The sequence below is a fragment of the Triticum dicoccoides genome, chromosome 7A (genome assembly GCF_002162155.2).
Source record: "Triticum dicoccoides isolate Atlit2015 ecotype Zavitan chromosome 7A, WEW_v2.0, whole genome shotgun sequence".
In the NCBI taxonomy this organism is placed as follows: Eukaryota; Viridiplantae; Streptophyta; class Magnoliopsida; order Poales; family Poaceae; genus Triticum; species Triticum dicoccoides.
The window spans coordinates 280169309-280190943 of NC_041392.1; the positions used below are offsets into that span (position 1 = coordinate 280169309).

Consider the following 21635-nt stretch of genomic DNA (forward strand, 5'->3'; position numbering starts at 1 on the left):
TACCTAACTAGCTAGACTCTCGTACAAGACTCCTAGGAAGCCACGCTAATATTTCCACCTGATTTTATGCCAACTAACACACGCACCAACGACTTGGATATCTATTCAAGCACGAAAAAAAAACTACCTAAAATAACAATCTCTCTCCTGATTTGATGGAGATTAGGAAAGAACCTAATCTTATTTTCCCTAGTGTCGTACGGAAGGTAGGAATAATCTCCTCCAGTACCGGTTCATGATTGGCATGTAACCCATCAGGCCTTTCTATGTGCACAAGTCCATGTGAATAGCTTCTCATGCATGCTTCATTCAAATATACTCCACTATCACTTTGATTTATCTTTTTGTTGTTGGTTCGTAACCTCATGCACTTGTCACGTGTATCACCCGAGCAATAACATTTTGATGTACAACTAGCTAGGCCGGCCACACCAGGTCCACATAACTGGCGCACATGATCATCCTTTCCTCGATGAAATATGGATGTATTTTCAACAACTTTTCTATGACTTAACTCTTTTACTGGTTCAACTTGCATAGCACTATCATCTGTTGGTATGTGTGGCGATATCGTGTCTGTATCACACTTCGAGTATCGGAGAGGTATCTCTGGGCCCTCCGGGTAATACACATCATGATAAGCCTTGTAAGCAATGTGACTAATGAGTTAGTTACAAGATGATGTGTTACGAAACGAACAAATAGACTTGCCGGTAACGAGATTGAACTAGGTATGAAGATACCGACGGTCAAATCTTGGGCAAGTAACATACAGATAACAAAGTGAATAACATATGTTGTCATTACGGTACGACCGATAAAGATCTTCGTAGGATATGTGGGAACCAATATGAGCATCCAGGTTCCGCTGTTGGTGATTGACCGGAGAGGTGTCTCGGTCATGTCTACATAGTTCTCGAACCCGTAGGGTCCGCACGCTTAACGTTCGATGACGATTTTGTATTATATGAGTTATGTGATTTGGTGACCGAATGTTGTTCGGAGTCCCGGATGAGATCACGGACATGACGAGGAGTCTCGAAATGGTCGAGAGGTAAGATTCATATATTGGACGATGATATTCGGACACCGGAAGTGTTACAGGGGTACCGGGTACATATCAGGTCACCGGAAGGGGTTCCGGGCATCCCCTGGCAACTACATGAGCCTAATGGGCCAAGAAGGGGACAGACCAGCCCCTATGGGGCTGGTGCGCCCCATGTAGGCCAAATAAGGGGGGAAGAAAAGAGGGGAAGAGAGAAAGGAAGGGGAGCAATTCGGCCTCCCCCTTCCTTCTCTCCTCCTTCCTCCTTCCTTCCCCCTCTGGATGAATATGGAAGGGGGGAGGCCGAATTGGGAGGCGCCCAAGTAGGATTCCTCCTACTTGGGGCGCCCCCTTGGCTGCCTCTCCTCCCCTCCAACCTATATATATGAGGGGGCACCGCTAGAACACACAACGACGATTGTTAGCCGTGTGCGGCGCCCCCCTCCACAGTTTACGCCTCCGGTCATATTGTCGTAGTGCTTAGGCGAAGCCCTGCGCGGATCACTTCACCATCACTGTCACCATGCCGTCGTGCTGACAAAACTCTCCCTCGACACTTTGCTGGATCAAGAGTTCGGGGGACGTCATCGAGCTGAACGTGTGCAGAACTCGGAGGTGTCGTACGTTCGGTACTTGATCGATCGGAACGAGAAGAAGTTCGACTACATCAACCGCGTTGTCAAACGCTTCCGCTTTCGGTCTACGAGGATATGTATACACACTCTCCCCTCTCGTTGCTATGCATCTCCTAGATAGATCTTGCGTGAGCGTAGGATTATTTTTGAAATTGCATGCTACGTTTCCCAACAGTAAAACCCTACGTCCTGCTTGATTGTATTCAATGAGTATAGGGGTTACAAGAGTTGATCTACCTCGAGATCGTAATGGCTAAACCCTAGTTGTCTAGCCTATGAGAATTCTGATAGCCTCTACGGACTAAACCATCCGGTTTATATACACACCGGAGGGGTCTAGGGTTGTACAGAGTCGGTTTGTAAGGGAAGGAAATAACATATCTGGACACCAAACTTGCCTTCCACGCATATGGGAGTCCTAACCAGACACGGGGGAAAGTATTCTGCTTTTATCTTCACAACCCATCAGTCCGGACCATATCAAATAGTCCAGACACCCGAGGACCCCCTAATCCAAGACTCCCTCAGCCATATCTCCGAATCAGACACTACCCTCTCACGCCAGCAACAAATTGGCTACTACTAAGTTCCCATGCAGCCATCCACAATTCCGCAATTATGGACCAACGGAGTATTCTGCCCCCACCGGTCCTTGTATTTTGAAAGATCCATAGGGCCCGGAACCCCGACAAAGAAAACACAAGGTTGTAAATGGAAAACCAACTCGGGCCACTATGCCAATCAGCTTCATAGTGTGGATATGTATGTTAATGTGGATTTGGACCATTTAAGTGTATATATCAATTTGAAGTGTCCAAACATGGGAATGTTCTTAATTGTAATATTAGAGAGATAAATGACAAATATAAATGACTAGCTTTGAGAAATAAGATTGAAGAATTCAATTGTGTTATTCTATGCCTTTAGAAAACTAAGAGAGAACATTTTGACTTGCATTATGTCAGAAATTGTTGCCCAAGGAGACTAAGTAAGCTCGGGCCTCTCGGGGTATTTTGATTGCCTGGAATGATTACTTCTTATCTCGCCAAACTGAGTTCAAGAATGATCATTTTCATATATATGAAGTCTTCATCAGTGCATAATAATGATTCTTGGCTCCTAAGTAATATATATGGTCCTTGTTAGTCTGAGGCTAGAGCTATATTCCTTAATTGGTTCCAAACTATTGATATGCCTGATGATAGAGATTGGTTGGCTCTAGGTGATTTTAACTATGTGGGGTGTTCTGGGAACAAAAATAAAGAGGGTGTCTACATTTCAGATATAATAATTTTAATGCATCTATCAGTGCTCTCGTGCTAGTATAAATTCCTTTGAAATGCATGCTTTACTTTTGGAGCAACATGCAAAATTCTCCCATCCTAGAGAAATTCGGCTAGTTTTTTTACTTTTGAAGCGAGGAACCTTCATTACCCCAATACCCTGGTTCTTCCTCTTGACACGCCTATTTCTAATCATATTCCTTATATGATTAAAATCGGCACCTCCATCCCCAAGTCTAAAATATCTAGATTTTGCAATTGTTGGTTGCAACACCCTAATTTCAAGGAAGCTAATAAAAGGCTTTGGGAACAACGGGTTCCTAAAATTGATAGTGCGTAGAGACTCACTACAAAGTTTAAGATATTAAGAAAGGGTTTGAAAGTTTGGGCTAGCTATATCTATATTCTTGCTTCCACCATCAGTTCCACTAATGAGGTCATCCTTTTCATTAACACTATCAAGGAATTTGGAAACCTGAATATCATTGAATGTAATGGTAGAGATATTCTAAAGGAGCACTTAATCAAGTTGCTATCTTACCAGTGGATCTACTAGAAACAAAGGGCAATTGTCAGATGGACTAAGATGGGAGAAGCCAATTCTAAATGTTTTTCATGCTAAACCCACAATCATATACATACACATATCATATTGTTTCCCTGAAAGTTGATTTGGGATTGGAACGCCATGATCATCATGCTAAAGCTGCTATTTATGGACACCATTCAAACAAAGATTGGGCACTTCTGTGCAAAGTCACAATCTGCTGAACCTGGAAACTTTAATTACTACAAGGACTAGTCTAGATTTCTTAGAAGCTCCTTTTTCTAAATCTGATATTGATGAGGTAGTGAAGAATGCCCCTTGATAAGGGACTTGGTTCTGATGGATTTAATATTGACTTCATCAACGCTTGTTGGAATATTATTGTTGATGATTTGTATTGCCTTATTAATGACTTCTATCATGGAAGAGCATATTTATAGAGCAACAACTCATGTTTCATCACTCTGATTCCTAAATAAGTTCTACTTGTGAATGTAATTGATTTTAGCCATCTCTTTGTTGGATTTCTCCATCAAAATAATTACTAAGTTGTTGGCCAATAGGCTCCAAAGAATTGTCTTGAATTTGGTTCATGCTAATCAATATGGCTTCCTAAAATCAAGATCTATCCTGGATTGTCTGGCATGGGCATATGAATAAATTCAACAATGCTAGTAGTCTGGCAAGCATTTGATCATTCTAAAATTAGATTTTGAGAATACTTATGATATGATTGAACATCAAACTATAAAACAGTTGTTGGTAGCCAAAGTTTTTGGTAAGAGATGGCTTTGATGGATTGACATGATTTACTCCTTTGTTTATTCAGTTGTACTTTTGAATGGCATCCCAGGCATGCAATACCCTTGCAAGGGAGGTGTCAGACAAGGAGATCCACTCTCCCCTCTTATATTTGTCATGGCTACAGATTTGCTACAATCAATTTTTAATGAAGATGAGGTCAACAATCTTATCCGGCATTCCCTGCCTACTAGTGCATGCCATGATTTCCCTATTGTCCAATATGTTGATGATACCATTTTTTTGTTATGCATGTCTGCCCTATTCAACTTTAGCACATTCAAAGTCTTATGTTGCACAGTCTATACCGGACTCGGAGTTAATTAAAGTAAATCTATGATTTTGCCCATCAATGTGCCTGGCAACAGTTGAACATGCTTCTATTGTTGGGTGTGTGCAAGGATCTTTTCCCTTTACATACTTGCACTAGTGTTAGGCCTCCCCCTCTGTACCACCAAACCCAAGATAAATGATTTCTGCCTGTTATGAAGAGAAGTGAGAGAAGGATGTCTGGATGATCATCATTCCTTTTATATGGGGAAACGCTTCAGTTGGTAAAGATTGTCTCACTAGTTTTCCCACACTCTTTATGTGCTCTAGAGTTGCCCAAATTTGTGCTTGACCAAATTAACAAATATCTTAAGCATTGTTTCTAGAGAAACTATGGCATGGAAGATAAAGGTACTACTTTGAAGGCTCGGGACAAAGTTTTCCTGCCAAAGTGGATGGTGGGTTCGGTGTGTTGGGCATTGAAACTCATAACAAGGCTTTGCTGATGAAGCATTTGCACAAAATTTTCAACCACTATGATTTAACTTAGGTCAATCTCATTCAGGAATCCTATTATGCATCTTGACCAACTCAAGATATATTGATTGGATACTTTTGGAGGAAGAGCATTCTCAAGCTGCTACCTAAATTAAAAGTTACTGCTTCCTGTCAGATTGGTCAAGGTCACACCATTCTTCAATAGTGAGATAGATGGGGACTAGGGAGAGAGGAGTTGTTTACAATTATTTCCATATCTCTATTCATTTGTTATGAATGATACAATCTCAATCAAGCAAGCAGTCATTTGCCCCAATTTGGAAGAGCTTTTTCGCGAACCTCTTTCCTTGCAAGATTTCCACCAGTTTGAACAATTGTAGGCTTTGTTGCATCAAATTCATCTCTCTAAGGATAAGGACAAATGGCTATACTCCTGGAATTCTCCAATCTTTTCTGCCACCAAGATGTATACGTCTTTGAGAATATGTGCCTTGCTCATCCTATTCTCAAATTTGTCTCAGAAATTGTTGTTATTCTAAGATATAAGGTTTTCTTCTAATTGTTGTTGCATGATAGATTGAACACTAGGAATCTGCCTCAAAGGAAATACTTCCAGCTCTAATTTTATGTTCTTTGCACTCAGTGTGTGGAGACTTCCTTGCACTTATTTTGAAACTACCCTTTTGCCTGAGTTGTTGGGATTCAATTCATAATAGGAGAGGAAGCACTTATGTCCTCCTAGACATCCAGCCGTCCGTCGTAGCTCTATCTTCTGATATTGCTCTTGATATTTTGATCATGGGTTGTTGGAACATTTGGATGCAAATAAATAGTAAGATCCTTAGAAACATTGCACCAAGTATCAATGCGTGGAAAGTCCTTCTAAAACAAGATCTCAGGATAGTGAGCCTAAGGATCAAGGATAATAAAGTTCAACCCTTCAACACTGGATTGAAAACACACTCTAATTTTGCCATGTTTCCCAAGCAAAAGGAATTGGCTAATTCGTTTTGGTTTATCATTTTGTATTTTCTTTGCTATTGTGCAGCTTGGTTCTCCTTCTGGTGTGGGTTGATTCTTCCAACATATACATCATGTAACTCGAAGAAAGGACATGCAGGGACTGGATTCACATGCAACAAAAAACACAAATAGAATTGGCACAAGTTAGAAGACATGGTTAATGGAATGCATGGGGCAAAATTTTGTGTAGGTCAGTCCATCGTAGTGGGTGCACTTGTAGAATCTATAGCCGGGTTGCAATCCCTTGCGAGCGGTGGAGGTCATGAGGTCGTCACCGTAGAAAGGCAATGTAATTAGGAAGGGGAGCTCCTGGTTTTGGGAAGCATTAGAAGATGGCCCGGATGCTGACATCGTGGGGTCGATGTGGTGTGGAGTGAGACTGGGGGAGATAGAGGATCGACCGAAAGACCTAAAACGAAGGAGACAGTTCTTTTGCGTTCTGTTTAGATCACGAAGGAGCTAGTTGATGTCATGGGCTAGAAAGAATAACACATGGAAACCACGCGGAAATGATGTTTTGAAGTTTTGAAAAAAAATTCTAAAAAAGGGATGTTAAGAAGGTGATGTTCTATTCCATGCGAAATTCCAAGTTGATTTTTTTCATAGCTCGCATCCGGTAATGTGTTTCATACTATCCATTGATGAATTTGGTATTTTGTTTTCATAGTTTGCATCCCGTAATGTGTCTAAACTTTAATTTTTGCATAGCAATAGAGCATGACCCTCTTAACATCTTGTATTTTTTCCAGTTTTTTTAACATTTCAAACGTGGTTTTCACAAGGGGCGTGCTACACATCAGCCGGGTGATGTTTAGAAAAGACCCGCCACCTCAGTAGTCATTGGATGATGAGCTCGGCAGCCATTTGATCTTCTCCCCGTGAGTGTGCGGCAGCCTTTGCAACAAGGCTCGTGTTGAACTCGTCACTTTGCAAAACGTTGAACGGTTTTTCTTTGGAACAAGGCCTATGTTTCAGAAACAAAGCCCTTGCCGCAGAAAGAAAAACTTCATTGTTGACCCCTTTGCAACATACGTAGTGTTGCACTCGTGCAACAAGAGTCTTGTTGCAAAAAACAAAATCCCTTTTGTCGTTGGCCGTCGCAATTTGCAACAATATCGTTGTAGCAGAAACTCATCTATGACCTCTTGCTGGACGTGACGGTGTTGCTGGAGGCCGAGACATGGAGGCGCACTGGAGGATGCAGACGTTGTTGGTGGCCGGCCTGGAGCATGTAGGTCCCCGGCATGGGGCTAGCAGGGGTGGCATGACTGCCATCCGGTGTGAATGAAGGTGGTCGAGGTCGCGCTGAGGTGGAGGCCTCGATTCGTGGCAGGTGCGGCAGGTAGGTGCCGACGGCCAGCGTGATTCGTGGTGTGTTGAATGCGTTGAAAAGGGAAGGAAGAAGAAAATGAGTGGCTCACATTTGTTCTGTATGAGATAAGGTAGAGGACGGGACCCATGAGGGACATGTGACGCATGTACAAGACTGGTTGCATGATGGACGTGACAAACAACGTTTGCAACAAGCACGTTGTTGCACTGCTTGCTTTGCAACTGGAGCCAAGTTGCAAAGGTTGAAGATGGTTGCACACCGTTTGATCAAAATCAAATCTGACGACTACCAAGGCGGTTGACGCGCGCAGCTTCATCCGCCGGTGAACAGTAGCATTTTCTTATTCTTTTCATAAAGTTTTCTTTGAATGTTGGTTTGCATGTGATATTCTTCCCAAGGGCTAGGGGATACGTGGCCGTTTGAGGGCGAGTTACGGCGTGAGCGGCCATCCCGGCTCAGGAAATTGCCGTCGGTCTCTTGGGTGTGCCGTGAGAGTTTGAATGGCACCAACCTCCAATGAATATTGTGGGCCAAATTCATTTGTAGTAAACATACGGAGCAGATACAAATGGAGAATACAACATACATCACATATCTCGAGAAACCTTGACGGCGTGGAGTTCGAGTGCATCTGATCCTGGGCACTGAAACAAATTCTCGAGAAACAATGATTTACTCTACTAATAAATCCGCCTATCTCCAACAATTCTTTGGTTCTTATTCCAGGGCAAACTTCCCAATCCTTTGGAGTTCAAAAAAAGGTGCAGCCCAAATGCAAGCTCTTTCTTCGGCTTTGGATTCATGAAAGGATCTTCGCAAGTGATAATCTTGCCAAGCGAGGTAGTATTCCCCATGAGCCCCTTTGCCGTTTATGCGACCAGGAGCATGAAACTGCCTCCTCTTGCTCAACTGTCCCTATGCCCGTGGCTTCCGGCACCTCATGAATGACTGGCTAGACTCGAATGTGTTCACTGCTGCGGCCCTCCTAGCTGCGTCGCCGGAGCAATGGTGGAATCGACAATTTCCACGGCTCGAGCTATGTATGCACGCTGGAACACCGGAAAGATATAGAGTTTTTCAGGACGCCACTTAACACAAAGATCCGATTTTGTCGATGGTCAAGCAAGACCGCCAGCTTCCTGCCTGTAGCTCTCAATGGTTGAAATGCATGGAGAAAATGAGCCAGACACAGATCATGACTGATATCCACCCCTATGGTTGTCTCTCTGTATTCTTCTTTCCTTCTCTTTTTCTTGTGCTACAAGCTCTGTAACCTGAACAATTACCCTCTTCTACGTGTGCCGCACCGTCAAGATTATATATGCAGCAACCTGGCTGAAAATAACATCGCACGACCGCTTCCCAGGAATGCGATGCAGAGAACCCCCTATTTTATTTCGATGAATCTGAAGTTACTATAAAATGTCATGATCTCTACAGTACAAAACTCTAGGTGGAGATAATGGTGCCAGTTTTGCACCGGATGTGGTCTCGAGAATCTATACCGACATTTTACATCAAAGCGGCTTGCTCACATCTCTCCGTGGGTGCTGCTACCATGACCTCTTCATCGCCAAAGTTTGGAGCCTTGGGAATCAGGCCAAGGATCTTGAACATTGCCTGGTCCGCATCAAAGTCATTGTTCGCAGTTGTCAGGAGCTTTTCACCGGCGAAGATCGAGTTGGCCCCAGCGAGAAAGCAGAGAGCTTGTTCTGGCATGGAAAACCGTACTCTCCCTGCCGAAAGTCTCACCATTGCCTTTGGCATCACAATCCGTGCGCTGGCAATCATGCGGATCATTTCCCATATCTCTACAGGCTGGTAATGCGCATTAGTTAGCAAAAGCAATTATTACAAATAAATCAGCATATAATCTTAGCATGAAGCTGGTTATATTCTGTATATCATACCCAATTGACAACTGAGGTTATCCAAGCCTGTTTTACGATAACTTTCGACATCTTAACCTACAAGAAAATAATCAACAGTAACATACCTTCTGATCCTGAAGAGGCGTGCCTTTGACAGCAATCAATGCATTGATAGGAACGCTCTCTGGGTGTGTTGGCAAAGTGGCCAGTGTATGCAACAGCCCTACACGGTCTTCCTCCGCCTCTCCAAGACCAATAATTCCACCTGCAAACAGGAAACAGTACATCAAGTTATTTCATTAATAAAGAGGCAAAGACACATATATAGGAATCACACGATGGAAGTTATAATTATCAGTGATTTAAGCACAATAACCTGAGCAGACGCTTATTCCAGCTTCACGGACATGCTGAAGAGTCTGTAATCTATCATCGTACGATCTTGTAGAAATAATGTTGGGGTAATATTCTCTTGATGTATCTAGGTTATGATTATAAGCTGTAAGTCCAGCCTTCTTGAGTTCTTCAGCTTGTTGTTTCTCTAGCATGCCCAGGGTGCAACAGACCTCCATGCCCATACCTCTGCACAGATATTTATCCAATATATATTGCATTTTAAAAATAGAATATGATTAAGAAAATTTGCATTTTTCCTAATATTTCCTCAAACGCTATGCATTGTGATCAAAATATGTTATACACACTAATTCTACCATGTTAGCTTTTTCGATAAATACCTTATGTCCTTGACATATTCAAGGATCTGGTTGAAATTTGTTTTCCTGCCAATTGTCTCTCTCCATGCGGCTCCCATGCAAAATCGGGTGCTCCCAGCCTCCTTTGCCTAAGAGGTAATAGGACAGAAGAAGGAACACGACGATTAAGTATCTATGTGGGCCAGCCAATGTTTCCATGAACCATAAACTTGGACACAAACAGTACCTTTTTTGCTGCTTCTAGGACGGCATCTTTCTTCATTAATTTTTCGGCCTTCAATCCAGTGCTGTATCTTGAAGACTGTGGACAGTATGAACAATCTTCACTGCACCCACCAGTTTTTATTGAAAGAAGTGTGCATTGCTGCACTTCTCTAAATTTATGGACATTCCTATGGACCTGAGCCTACAAAAGATGACAGTATTATCTGATTAAATTTGAAGACAAGGTAACTAAGATTTTGTTTCCCCCTTTTACGAGAAACAAAGTTAATAAATCTTCCTTGGGATGAAATGACATTACAGGAAAATGTGGTGAATGTGCTGAACAGAACAATGAATGAGTGGAATGATCATCCTGCATGTCTCTTTTGTACATAACTACATATAATCAACACAGAGGCACCAAGCTTACAAATTCATATGGTGCAAACAATGCTTACAAGCTGTGATGCACCAAGTTGATCAGAACCGTTACAGTTTTACATCAAATAAATAATGTAGTTATTACCTAACACCTTGACTTGTGCATTAGTCATGCTAAATTTGTTACTGATTTCCATCTACAATCAAATAGTGGACAATTGAGGATTTATGAAAAAGATTTCCAAGTACATAGCATATGACCTTCGGTACCTCATAAACCCATTCCCACCACATAAATCCTCCTAAAGATGATACTTTCGGTAGTCTTGAATCCCAAGCATCCAAACACTCTGTACATAAAATCCTTGATGCAAATTTCCAGATTATACTCCCTAAATGTCCTTGAGTACAGTATACACCTTACAAAGTAACTAAATAGATTATCCTTATGACAAAATTATCCTTACATCTACAATCCATATGAACACGCCAATGAGAAGATAATTTCCTGGAAGCCAGAACTATTCTTACGGCAAAATTTCCCAGGAAGACGTTATGCACTATTCGATTTGAATTCTTCTCTGGGAATTAAGCTGTAGAATTCTGAAACTGGTAGATAACGAGAAAGAAAGTTGCCACCTACCACTGGCAACACCAAACCATTAACAAGGCCCCAAAAAAACTTTATCGATGCTACTTAGTAATGTTCTTTGTGTCAATCGCCACTTTTAACTGTTCAGCAATCATGACCGAGAATATCTCTTGTGCTAAATCGGACGTCAAGAACGAAATCCCACTCGACTTGACACCACTGTCAATGATGGGGACTCTCCATTACTAAAAGGCTCCGAAGTGAAAAGGTTGAAGCTAATTTCCACCATGCCGACTGCAATGTTCGGTGGCAGATGAACACTATTTAACTAATAATTCCAAGTGGTGTTAGCTGGAATGGGTGTGGATGTTAAATACATGGGCCAGCGGGTGCTAGCAGCCTCTAGCATAGTACCTATATTATTTGATAAGATTAAAGGTAACTTGTGCACAAATATTTCATAATCCTGGTTTACCAATCAGAAAGTGTCACTCCCCCAAAGGCAATACCTCTCCGTGCACTCCCCAAGCTCCTCCAAGCAAACTAATCCCAAAATGAGCCACACTCAATGTCACTCGCAACACGAACGTCTAAAGGAAAAGTAGCCCAACTGGAGCTGCTCGTCTACCCGCCACAGTCCAGAGGGCGCAGAGGAGCGACCTTGGCAGCAAATCTAGAGCCGGGAGCACGAGACCACTGGGAAATTGGGGGCACTACCAACTTGGAACGGAAAGCAGACGGAAAAGGGGGAGTGAGAGAGTATGTACCCCGTGGAAGAGGAGGTCGAGGAGCGGGGAGTCGTAGATGGCCTGGATCTCGGGGCGGGTCCAGTCGTTCCTGGGCCCGTCCCGCACCGCCCGCTCCGCCTCCGCCGCGGCCGCCGATACCGATGAGAAAGGCGCGGCGCTAACGGCGGAGGCGAGGGGAGGGCAGAGGCGGGAGCGGAGGCTGCGCGCGAGCAGCAGCATCATGGCCGGCTCGGCGAGCAAAGCTGGCCGGAACGGAGCCGCTGCTACACTAGGCGATACTGCCGAGGAAGTTGTGTTGGAAAGCGAGAGTGCGATTTTGCTCCTTTAGCTGTTTACCGTGTTCCCGCGAGCATAGCGCATTTAGCTATGACTAGCTCAAGAGCATGTCTCAGACCTCCTCCCCTAACTCTAGACAGCTAGAGCAAACTCTCCTCTCCAAATTTCATCAGCGAGCCTATGGATTCGCTTTGTCTTTGCACGCCGCTCTGGCCGCCGGTGATGAGAAGAAAAATTTAAGGTTTTTAGTCCTCGCAAGTGTCGCACTTACTGAAAAAGGGTTTTCCCCCATTTTATATTATAAAGCAATGATCACCGATACAGTTAATGAAAACCACACAACACCACACCACACCATCACACAACACACCCAAGACCGGATAGCAGGTACAGGAACAGCCATAACACTCCAACACTCCAAACATACAACAAATGAGCAATAAGGACGGAGCTTGAAGTAGTCAGAGTAGTCCACCATGACAGACTGTCAGGGAGAGATGAGTCTGAGCTTAGCCCTCCAAGACAGCGCCTTCAAGAAGGGAAACGGCACCGGAGCACCGTCGCCATCGGATCCAAAGGATCATGGCTTTCACCTAGATCATTCGAAGGAGGAGAGTAGCCACGACGACGCCTTCAGGAAGGAGACGACGCCCACGGACGCCGCCGCCGCCACCGGCCCGACCGAAGCCGAGCAGGGGATCGCCGTTGGCACCTTTGAAACGCCACCGCTCACCGAAGCACCGGCCGCCACGCCGCCCGAGCGGCCATCGCAACCAGCCCACACCTGAGTCACGCACCTCGCCCACAAGCAGCGCGACTACCACCATCGAGGCCGCCGCCCCGCCATCCATGACCCCTCCGCAGCCATAACGACGGCTAATGGACGTACTGACCGATGAGAGGTAAAATGGACTCCCTTCACCCCAAAACGAACCCTTGGCAGGAAGAAGGCCCAGCCGGCCAGATCCAGGTAGGGGAGAGGGTTGCTAGCAGCCGCGGGCCTCAACCTCGCCATAGCCGCCGGCCTTGACCTCTCCGCAGGTGCCAGCCTCGTCCTTGCCGTAGCCGCTGGCCTCGTCCTCGTCGCAGCCACCGCATTGCGCCACTGGGGATAGGGACCAGGAGAGCACCGTCGTCGTCGGATCCAAAGGATCATGGCTTTCACCTGGATCGAAGGGGGGGGGGTAGCCACGACGACACCTTCAGGAAGGAGACGACGCCCACGGACGCCGCCGCCACCGGCCCGACCGAAGCCAAGCAGGGGATCGCCCCCTGGCACGCACGCTCCACCTTTGAAACACCACCGCTCACCGAAGCACCGGCCGCCACGCCGCCCGAGAGGCCATCGCAACCAGGCCATACCTGAGTCGCGCACCTCGCCCACAAGCATAGCGACTACCACCATCGAGGTCGCCGCCCCGCCATCCATGACCCCTCTGCAACCACAACGACGCCTAATGGACGTAACCGAGCGATGAGAGGTAAAATGGACTCCCTTCACCCCAAAACGAACCCTTGGCAAGAAGAAGGCCCAGCCGGCCAGATCCAGGTAGGGGAGAGGGTTGCTAGCAGCCGCGGTCCTCAACCTCGCCGCAGCCGCCGACCTCGACCTCTCCGCAGGTGTCGGCCTCGTCCTTGCCGTAGCCGCTGGCCTCGTCCTCGCCACAGCCACCGCATTGCGCCACCGGGGATAGGGACCAGGAGGCCTCTGCCTCCCTCCCGAGTGCACCCCACCACCACCGGCCGGCCAACGGCACCCGCCAAGTCGTCGACGTCCGCCACAACCACCAGCCGAGCAGCATGCGAGAGAGGGTCGACCACCATCGTCACGGTGCCACCCCCACCAGCCGAAAGACGAGGCATGGATCGCCGCCGTGACCAGCGCCGCCCCGGGCCACGCCACCCGGATGGCCAGATTTGTCGGAGCCGCGACCAAAACCGGCCCCCAAGCGCGCACCTCCAGCACGCCACCCGCCACGCCACCGTCGGTCGGTTCTAGCGCGCCACCGCGCTGTCGCGCCCGCCGCTAGCGCGACACCCCGGCCCAGCCGCCTCGGCCCATACTGAGCCCGCCAAGCGAAGGGGTGAGATCTCCCCACCGCCGTCGACGCCGACCAGACTTCGCCTGGCCGCACCCTTTGGCGGCGACGAGGTTGAGGAGGAGAAGGCGGGGGACCCCCGCCGGCGGCGGCCAGGGTTTCCTCCCGGACGCGAGCGGGGCGACCCGGGAGGAGGGAGGAAAGCAAGATCAAGTTACAGTTTTAAGCTGTTGTAGGTGCCGCGCTTGGGCGAATGGCGACACTTCTTCTTCAAATTTGCCTTACAAGCTTCGATTCACCTCGAGTTTGTCGGTCTGGACATAGTCGAAGGAGCTCTGGCGTAGATTCCTGCCATCTTCTTAGAGCGGTGAAGTTAAGAGTTTCTCATCATGTGGCGAGATTTGGTATTAGGTGCTTCAGATGATCAGATCTATGCAAGAGCTCAATGGCGACGACTGCGGCTCTAGGGCACTGATCCTTAGGGGCATGTGCATGAAGACATCCCGGCTGTCATCACCAAGATCAATCCGGCTTCGGTAGGAAAGCGGTGACAGTATTGACAACGCCGCGGAGGCGGCTCATTCTAGTGGCATTAGTGTTCGTTCGGTGGTCTCGAAATCTTGATGTATTTTCTAGAGTAAAGTGGACTATAGGTCCCCAAACTATTTGAGGGGTGTCACGTAGGTCCTCGAACTATGAAAACCATTATTCAGGTCCTCAAAGTGCAATAAGTGTGTCGTTCAGGTCCAAAATCAGCTAAACACTAAAGTAGTATGAGAACCATATTTTACCTAGCATGCTACACTTACTATAGTTCGAGGACCTGGATGAAAAGTTTCATAGTTTGAGAACTTACATGATATCTTTAAAATAGTTCAAGGACCTACTATGCACTTCGCTCTATTTTCTATTATGTTTGAAATTCGATGTACTTCCGCTGAACTTTTATAATAGATTTGATCATTTTCGAAGAAAAGCATCTCCAATAGGTGACCCCTGTAATAGGGCCAAGAAAAAGTTGGTTGAAGCATTTGCAACACCCGAAACATTTCACAACACTAAAGACCTCCCACTACAATAGATGGCCTAATTTTTTTTGAAAGCATATTGCATAGATCAATTCAAACAAACACCCAAACATTGCATAGATTTAAACCCGAAACATAAAAGTTCACCATACTACTTGATCTAACATAAACGATCACTACTACTCTACTTGTCTGACACACAGTGGATGTCGACCGAATTCCAATATGCCAGGGTCTCCTCTTGATCGGATGTGAACTCCTCCTTCGATGAAAGGTTGATCACCGTCGATGGTCCAGCCTCGTCCTCCTTCTTCACCGCCTTCTTCGTCTCGTGGTCTCGCTTCCAAAAGAACTCCGTCATGTATTGGATGTACTGTGAGTTCTCCCTCGCGAACCTCGCCATGGCTTCTGCATCGCTCTCGCCGGGAACAATGTAGATGAACTCCGCATTGCTCTTCTCCTTCTCCTCCTCATTAACCGGCATAATGTTCACTGGCAGACCGATGAACTCTGCATCCTCTCGGGTTGTGATCCCCGAGAAGTTGAGCTCCTCTCGCGGCCGGCCGAGCCGCCAAGCGACGATCTCATAGGCTCACGTCGTGATGCCCGCCGTCTTGAACGTGTCGAGCCAGTAGCGACGGTCGTCGCATTGGAACTCGACGCCGAAGTGGCCAGAGCCATGCGCCCCCACCCTCTTGAAGTTGGTATTGCTCTTGACTTGAGCTTCGACGGCATTGCGGCGTCGCGAGTATGGCGACGCCGCGGCAATGAGGGCGAGGACAAAACGACATCGGCATGGAGGTGGGGCGGCATCGAGTGGGGACGGACGGCGGCAGGCGGTGGCCGATGGCGACCGAATCGAGCGTGCCGCTGCGGAGGTGGTGTGGTGAAATGAAGGTTGCATGGTGGCGGATTTCATTGGCGCAGCGGGCGGCAACGAAGATGCTGAACAGATCCCGCTGCGGATGCGGCATGCGGCGGGGTGTAGATTTAGCCGATTGGGTGGTGTTGACACGGTGGTGGTGCGGCTGCAAATTTGTTTTACTCCAGCCGCCCAGATGTTGCATATTTGTAACACCTGGTGCCCTATTTTGGTGGTGCTGCAAATTAAAGTAATCTTTTTCATACAGGGCAAAGCACTTTTTTGTCGCAAAAAGTGCTTGTGCCTTATTATTGGGTACCTAGTGGAGATGCTGGGGTATCATTACTCTTGTAAAAGAGGCTGGAGTGCCCGCCTCCTGGGTGCCTCCACGAGCGAGACTGTCCTTTGCCCCGTCCATTGTCCGGTGGCGTGCCGCGGGGGCCCTCTCGGGGGCTCTTCATGTCGTGTGATCTGTCGGACAGTACGCACCCGGGTGCCCATCTCAAGGGTCCATGACATGTGGACCGTGTGCTCAGCCAGAGCCACCATCATGGGTGATTTTGGCCGCCTCACGTGCGGCATCTTGCGTGTTGTCCCGTGCACGAAGGAGAGGCGGGACCCGCCTGTCGGCATCCTCGCCCCACGCCGGGCTAGTTCGGCTGCGACAGGAGGGGCATGCGTTGCGCCTGGCTCCCTCTGCCGGGTTGGTTCGCTCGTGCTAGCCCGGTGCCTGCCCCCATCCCACCCTCGCGTTTTTATTTCCATGCACACTCAACACGTACACTAGTGCGCGATTGATGCGCCAGGCAGAGTATATGTTAGCAACATGGAGCATATGTTACATGTGCGTGAAGTACATGTTGCACTTCACGAGGAGTACAAATTGCACCAGAGTACATGTTTTTCACTTTCACCGTGTCTGAAGTACATGTTGGCGACAGATCGTCTATGTTTACAATCCATCAGGTAAAAAGAACATGCAAAAAGAACTGTGTATGGCAGGCAACTACAAATTACCAGACCAAAACAACCTGCTAATAATTTACCAAATTCTCACCAAGAAAAATTTCTGACTACTAAGACTTATTTTTTTCGGGATTCTGACTACTAAGACTAGTTATTATAAGTTAACATAGGCAACAAAAGCTTACTGAAGTGAACATTCCATGGGCAGAGAATCTAAACTCTATTAAAAAAAACTCAACAAACATGCATTAGCACCTGTGGCATTTTAAAACACTACTCCCTCCGTTCCCAAATATTTGTCTTTCTAGAAATTTCAACAAATGACTATATACGGAGCAAAATAAGTGAATCTACACTCTAAAATATGTCTACATACATTCGTATGTTGCAACCATTTAAAATGTCTAGAAAGACAAATATTTGGGAACGGAGGGAGTAGAATACAAACTCAAAGAATTAAGGCATTATTAACCACTGAGATCGAAGTATGAGCAACCCAATTACAAGGTGAAAGGAAGCATCAAGTACTGCCTGAAGAACACAGAACACAGAACAAACAAAAACAAGTATAGGAGTGAAAAGGACACAAAAAAACCAATTAGCTGCAGTAGTCCTCGACGACCACAAGAAATATGGGCAAGCAGTACCTGCCAGGGCAACCTACAGGGTGATCCATAAGATTGTGTTATTATATTTCTCTGATATACAACCTGATCAAGACAACATATAAACAGGTGGAAAAGTTGCATCAAAATGACGTACCGAGGAAAATTGGTATTACTTTACATGAATCTCGAATTGCACATGTTGTCAAGTATCTGAAGGTGTGTCTGGAGCTCCCGGTGGCTGCTGTGGTTTATTTATAAGGGGAGACAATGCTTTGACTACAATGCTCATGCTGGGTCTGAACTCAGACTCGTATTGCACACAGAGAGCTGCCACTGCCGCGAGCTGCACAGATAGCAAATAAAACAACGGTTGATATGCTAGAATTTCACAAATCTAGTTCAAGCAATGCAGATTTTCCCTAGCAATTCATAGCAACTTGAAGATTGTTAAAAGCTGAGAAATGTCCATCCATTCCTAAAAGAAAGAAAAACTAGAGCTAGCAATGCAGTTTTTCCCTAGCAACACAAAGTAACTTGAAGAATATTTGAGCAAAGCTGAGAAATGCCCGTCCATCCACTTCCTAAGTAAAACCATCTTTGGATGTATTAAGCATGTACATAGTGTTGTTCTCATCAGGTCGCAGCCATTTTGAGTGGCTTTGTAATTGTTGGCCATCTATAACTTTCCTTTTTAGCACAAAATGATACACATATAGATGTGTACTAAAAACAGTGCTTCACAAGCGCATATCGGCATATGCATTAGGGAGGAGGGAGGAAGATATACCTTGGCAACTCCTTTTGGAGGGTACTCTCCATTTAATCTTGGATCAATACATTGTTTTACCTTGTCCTCACCAAGCCTTGGTGTTGCCTGGTTTGAAGATGAATAACAAATCAGTCTATAAATTAAACCTAGAAATTACTACATCCGGCTACCTTTTCTGGTAGAGTAATAAATTACACGAAACATTGCAAAAATCTTTACTGACGTGCCAAACAACAAAGTTATCCAGATATGTACAGAACTGCTTACGCATAATCCAGAACAAATATGTTATATGGAATTATAGAAGCATGCATTATTGCATCTACAGCCAGAAAACACAAGGGGTTTGAAGTTGAACATAAATATGTTACATCTTACGTACTGTGAAAATGGGGCTGTTAGCCTCAGCCTTATTAAGTCTATTATAGCCTCTATAAATCGACCCCCATCAGGACAACACCACAGACAAAGACATGACATCTCTTCCCCTTTGAAGGCAGAATCTTGTTGAATAATAGGGTGAACAAAAGAAGTGAATGCATACATACCCATGTAACAAGACTCTGCTGTCCCCTTGGCATCGTGTGATCTACTGGTTTCCTTCCAGTTAGGAGCTCCAAAAGAACAACGCCAAAGCTATACACATCACTTTTTTGCGTCAGTTGGCCAGTCATGGCATACCTGCATGGCATAGGACACCTCTTATATGTTGGAATCAGGTGAATATTATAGTTTGCCATATCTATTCAGTGCCTAAATATTAAGTGTTAAAGAAACTTCAGTTGCAAAACACAAAACTGAAGTTCACTAGAATCCTTTCTTACTGCAATGATTTGGTGAAACCCCCAGCAGATTATTACTCAGGACCACAATCAAAAATATATTATACAGAACTATGGAAAATATTTCAGATATATGAGTTGAAATAATTACTCGGGAGCATGATATCCAAAGGTTCCAAGCACACGAGTAGAATGTAGACGAGCAGCCATATCTGGCGATTGATTTGAAAGGTTGAAATCTGCAATTTTAGCTTTGTAGTCCTCAAATAAAAGTACATTGCTCGACCGTATGTCCCGATGGACTACAGAAGGCTGGACCTTCTCGTGAAGATGCTCAAGCCCTTTTGCAGCATCAACAGCAATGTTGATCCTTTGCATCCAGTCAAGTGCTGGGCCAGGCTGTGCACCAGCAACACCCTTTCTCCCTGTTGAAAGAGCAAAATTTCAAAAAGAATACGCAAAATGTTATATATGTGTAGCTTTGATGGCAGGATGCATGGAATGGACATATATAAAACCTTGAATTTGCTTAATGGTAACTCTTATGTGTATGCTAGATAAATACCATGCAAAATATCATGCAGAGAACCCATAGTAGCAAATTCGTAGGCCAGTAAGCGTTGATCTCCTTCCAGACAGTACCCAAGCATATCAACAAAATGTTCATGTTTTAATCTAGAAATAACGGAGACCTATATCCAAAGAAGGAAAAGGCCCATAACAATTGGTCAATAAAGTTTGTAGATAACTTATAGAATACATATGCAGATAGCTATATACCTGGCAACCATACCTGTGCGATAAATTCATTGTCAGGCTCAGGGTCAGCTGAAGTATCAAGCTTTTTCACAGCCACATGTGTCCCGTTCTCTAGAACAGCATAATACACCCTTCCATATGAACCCTCACCAACCAAAGCTTTTGACCCAAAATCATCCGTCTTTTCTTTCAGTTCATCAAATGACAATTCAGGTACTTCAATGGAGGGAGGTGCTTTTCCCTGATCACCAACTTGAGTAAAACCATTACCTGAAGCCCATATGTTAAAACGGATATGGTGTCAGCAGCAGAGACATAGAACGCAGAGATATTATGCAGAATGCGTTGATATATGATACGGAGTATCACCTACGCTTGACAAAAAGATATATGATATCACCTACTCCTTCCTTCCATAACTATCATGAACTACAGGATAACTGAACTTTGCAATAGTTCAACTGAATAACTGAATCAGCAAAAACCATCAGCTGATCAATGCCGTTCAACTGTACCAGACAAGTTTCCTCGAAGACCTCGAATAAATAGACTGTCATGTTGGTCACCAAAAATGACGGTCTAATTGGTAGTTACAGATAGCCCCGGAGGAATGAACTTCAAACTTGTCGTTGATGAATGAATAATTGTATTAGTTAGACTAGTCTAGACTATGTGACAGTACAGTTTGGCTGTTTCAGTCAACTATCTGCTATATACAGCTAGCAATGCATGTACCCAACAAAGTTGTGCATCGCTATATTATACTCCCTCGCCAAGGCCCTGTGGGCCGCGCTCGGAGTTGGCGACGCCATGGGTGACGACTTCCAGGCGCAGGTATAGCGGTGCCTCTTCAAGCATATCAACCCGCGCCGCCACGAGCCTCCATGCTTCCTCTCCGTGCATGTCCACCATTCATCGCTCGACCTCGACGAAGAACTTGTGGCCGTCCTCATGCAAGCCTGCCTGGGTGGCAACGCTCCCGCCTTCCAGGTGACTCGCCTCCACGATTAGCTCTTTCGCATCACTGTCTCTAACATGCGCATCGTTCGAGCCCTCATCGCCGAGCCCATACTCGTTGCCACAACACACTCCATCCCAGCTTCTTCCTTTTCCACCGCCGCCCACCCTCGCACACCAGCCATCCATCCACCAAAAAAAGAACTTCGACATCGGTGACCGCTTCGGCCATGCGGATGCATTCCTGCGCTCTCCCTCGCCCGGCGTCGACTTCGCACGCAACATCCTCGACCTGTTCTCATCCAAAGTTTTCATAACGCCACCTGCCTCGGCCTCGCCAACCACAATCATCTTCTTCGTCCACAAAGCTGACTTCATGGTCGACGAAACTCTCGTGGCCACACTACTCTCGTTCCGCTTTGGTGGAGCTGCGCGTTCTATCTCCGTTGAGCGCCTCTCAAACGCAGCATTCGCTGCGCCAGTCTCCTCCTGCCACGTCGCCACTCATGGCGGCCTGCTCCCCAATTGTGGCTCCTCGCATGTTCGCCACCATCACCGTGGCGCCACATGTGACGCCGGCAATGCCGGCTGAGCAGGCGCCTTCGCCGCTCCGTGCATCGGCGGTGCCACCTCGCATCGTC

The 21635-nt window shown here is 46.0% G+C and overlaps 2 protein-coding genes across 2 annotated transcripts in view; both read right to left on the reverse strand.

The window, feature by feature from the left end:
- Nucleotides 1–8809: 8809 nt before the first annotated feature.
- On the reverse strand, nucleotides 8810–12373 carry LOC119329489 (biotin synthase, mitochondrial-like). The gene is made up of 6 exons (XM_037602544.1): nucleotides 11967–12373; nucleotides 10249–10428; nucleotides 10044–10150; nucleotides 9683–9888; nucleotides 9432–9571; nucleotides 8810–9253 (listed from the first exon to the last, which is right to left on the reverse strand). The coding sequence occupies exons 1-6, from the start codon at nucleotides 12168–12170 to the stop codon at nucleotides 8948–8950; spliced, it is 1143 nt and encodes a 380-aa protein (XP_037458441.1). The 5' UTR covers nucleotides 12171–12373; the 3' UTR covers nucleotides 8810–8947.
- Nucleotides 12374–17448: 5075 nt separating this feature from the next.
- LOC119330844 (PTI1-like tyrosine-protein kinase 3) overlaps nucleotides 17449–21635 on the reverse strand; it is a 12465-nt gene continuing 8278 nt past the window's right edge. Inside the window, exons 3-9 of the mRNA XM_037603973.1 lie at nucleotides 20072–20307; nucleotides 19844–19970; nucleotides 19430–19703; nucleotides 19045–19177; nucleotides 18515–18601; nucleotides 17882–18070; nucleotides 17449–17779 (exon numbers count right to left, since the gene is read on the reverse strand). Of these exons, the coding sequence (XP_037459870.1) occupies nucleotides 17930–18070; nucleotides 18515–18601; nucleotides 19045–19177; nucleotides 19430–19703; nucleotides 19844–19970; nucleotides 20072–20307 (998 nt within the window). The 3' untranslated portion in view covers nucleotides 17449–17779; nucleotides 17882–17929. The remainder of the gene's footprint in view (nucleotides 17780–17881; nucleotides 18071–18514; nucleotides 18602–19044; nucleotides 19178–19429; nucleotides 19704–19843; nucleotides 19971–20071; nucleotides 20308–21635) is intronic.

What these genes read in the sequence shown, in the direction of transcription:
- LOC119329489 (XM_037602544.1), bottom strand. Translation starts at nt 12,170, where the DNA reads ATGATGCTGCTGCTCGCGCGCAGCCTCCGCTCCCGCCTCTGCCCTCCC. An exon ending in TCGACCTCCTCTTCCACGGG is followed by an intron (nt 10,429 to 11,966) that starts GTACATACTCTC and finishes CATCTTTTGTAG; the next exon opens with GCTCAGGTCCATAGGAATGT. An exon ending in CGCCTCTTCAGGATCAGAAG is followed by an intron (nt 9,254 to 9,431) that starts GTATGTTACTGT and finishes GCGCATTACCAG; the next exon opens with CCTGTAGAGATATGGGAAAT.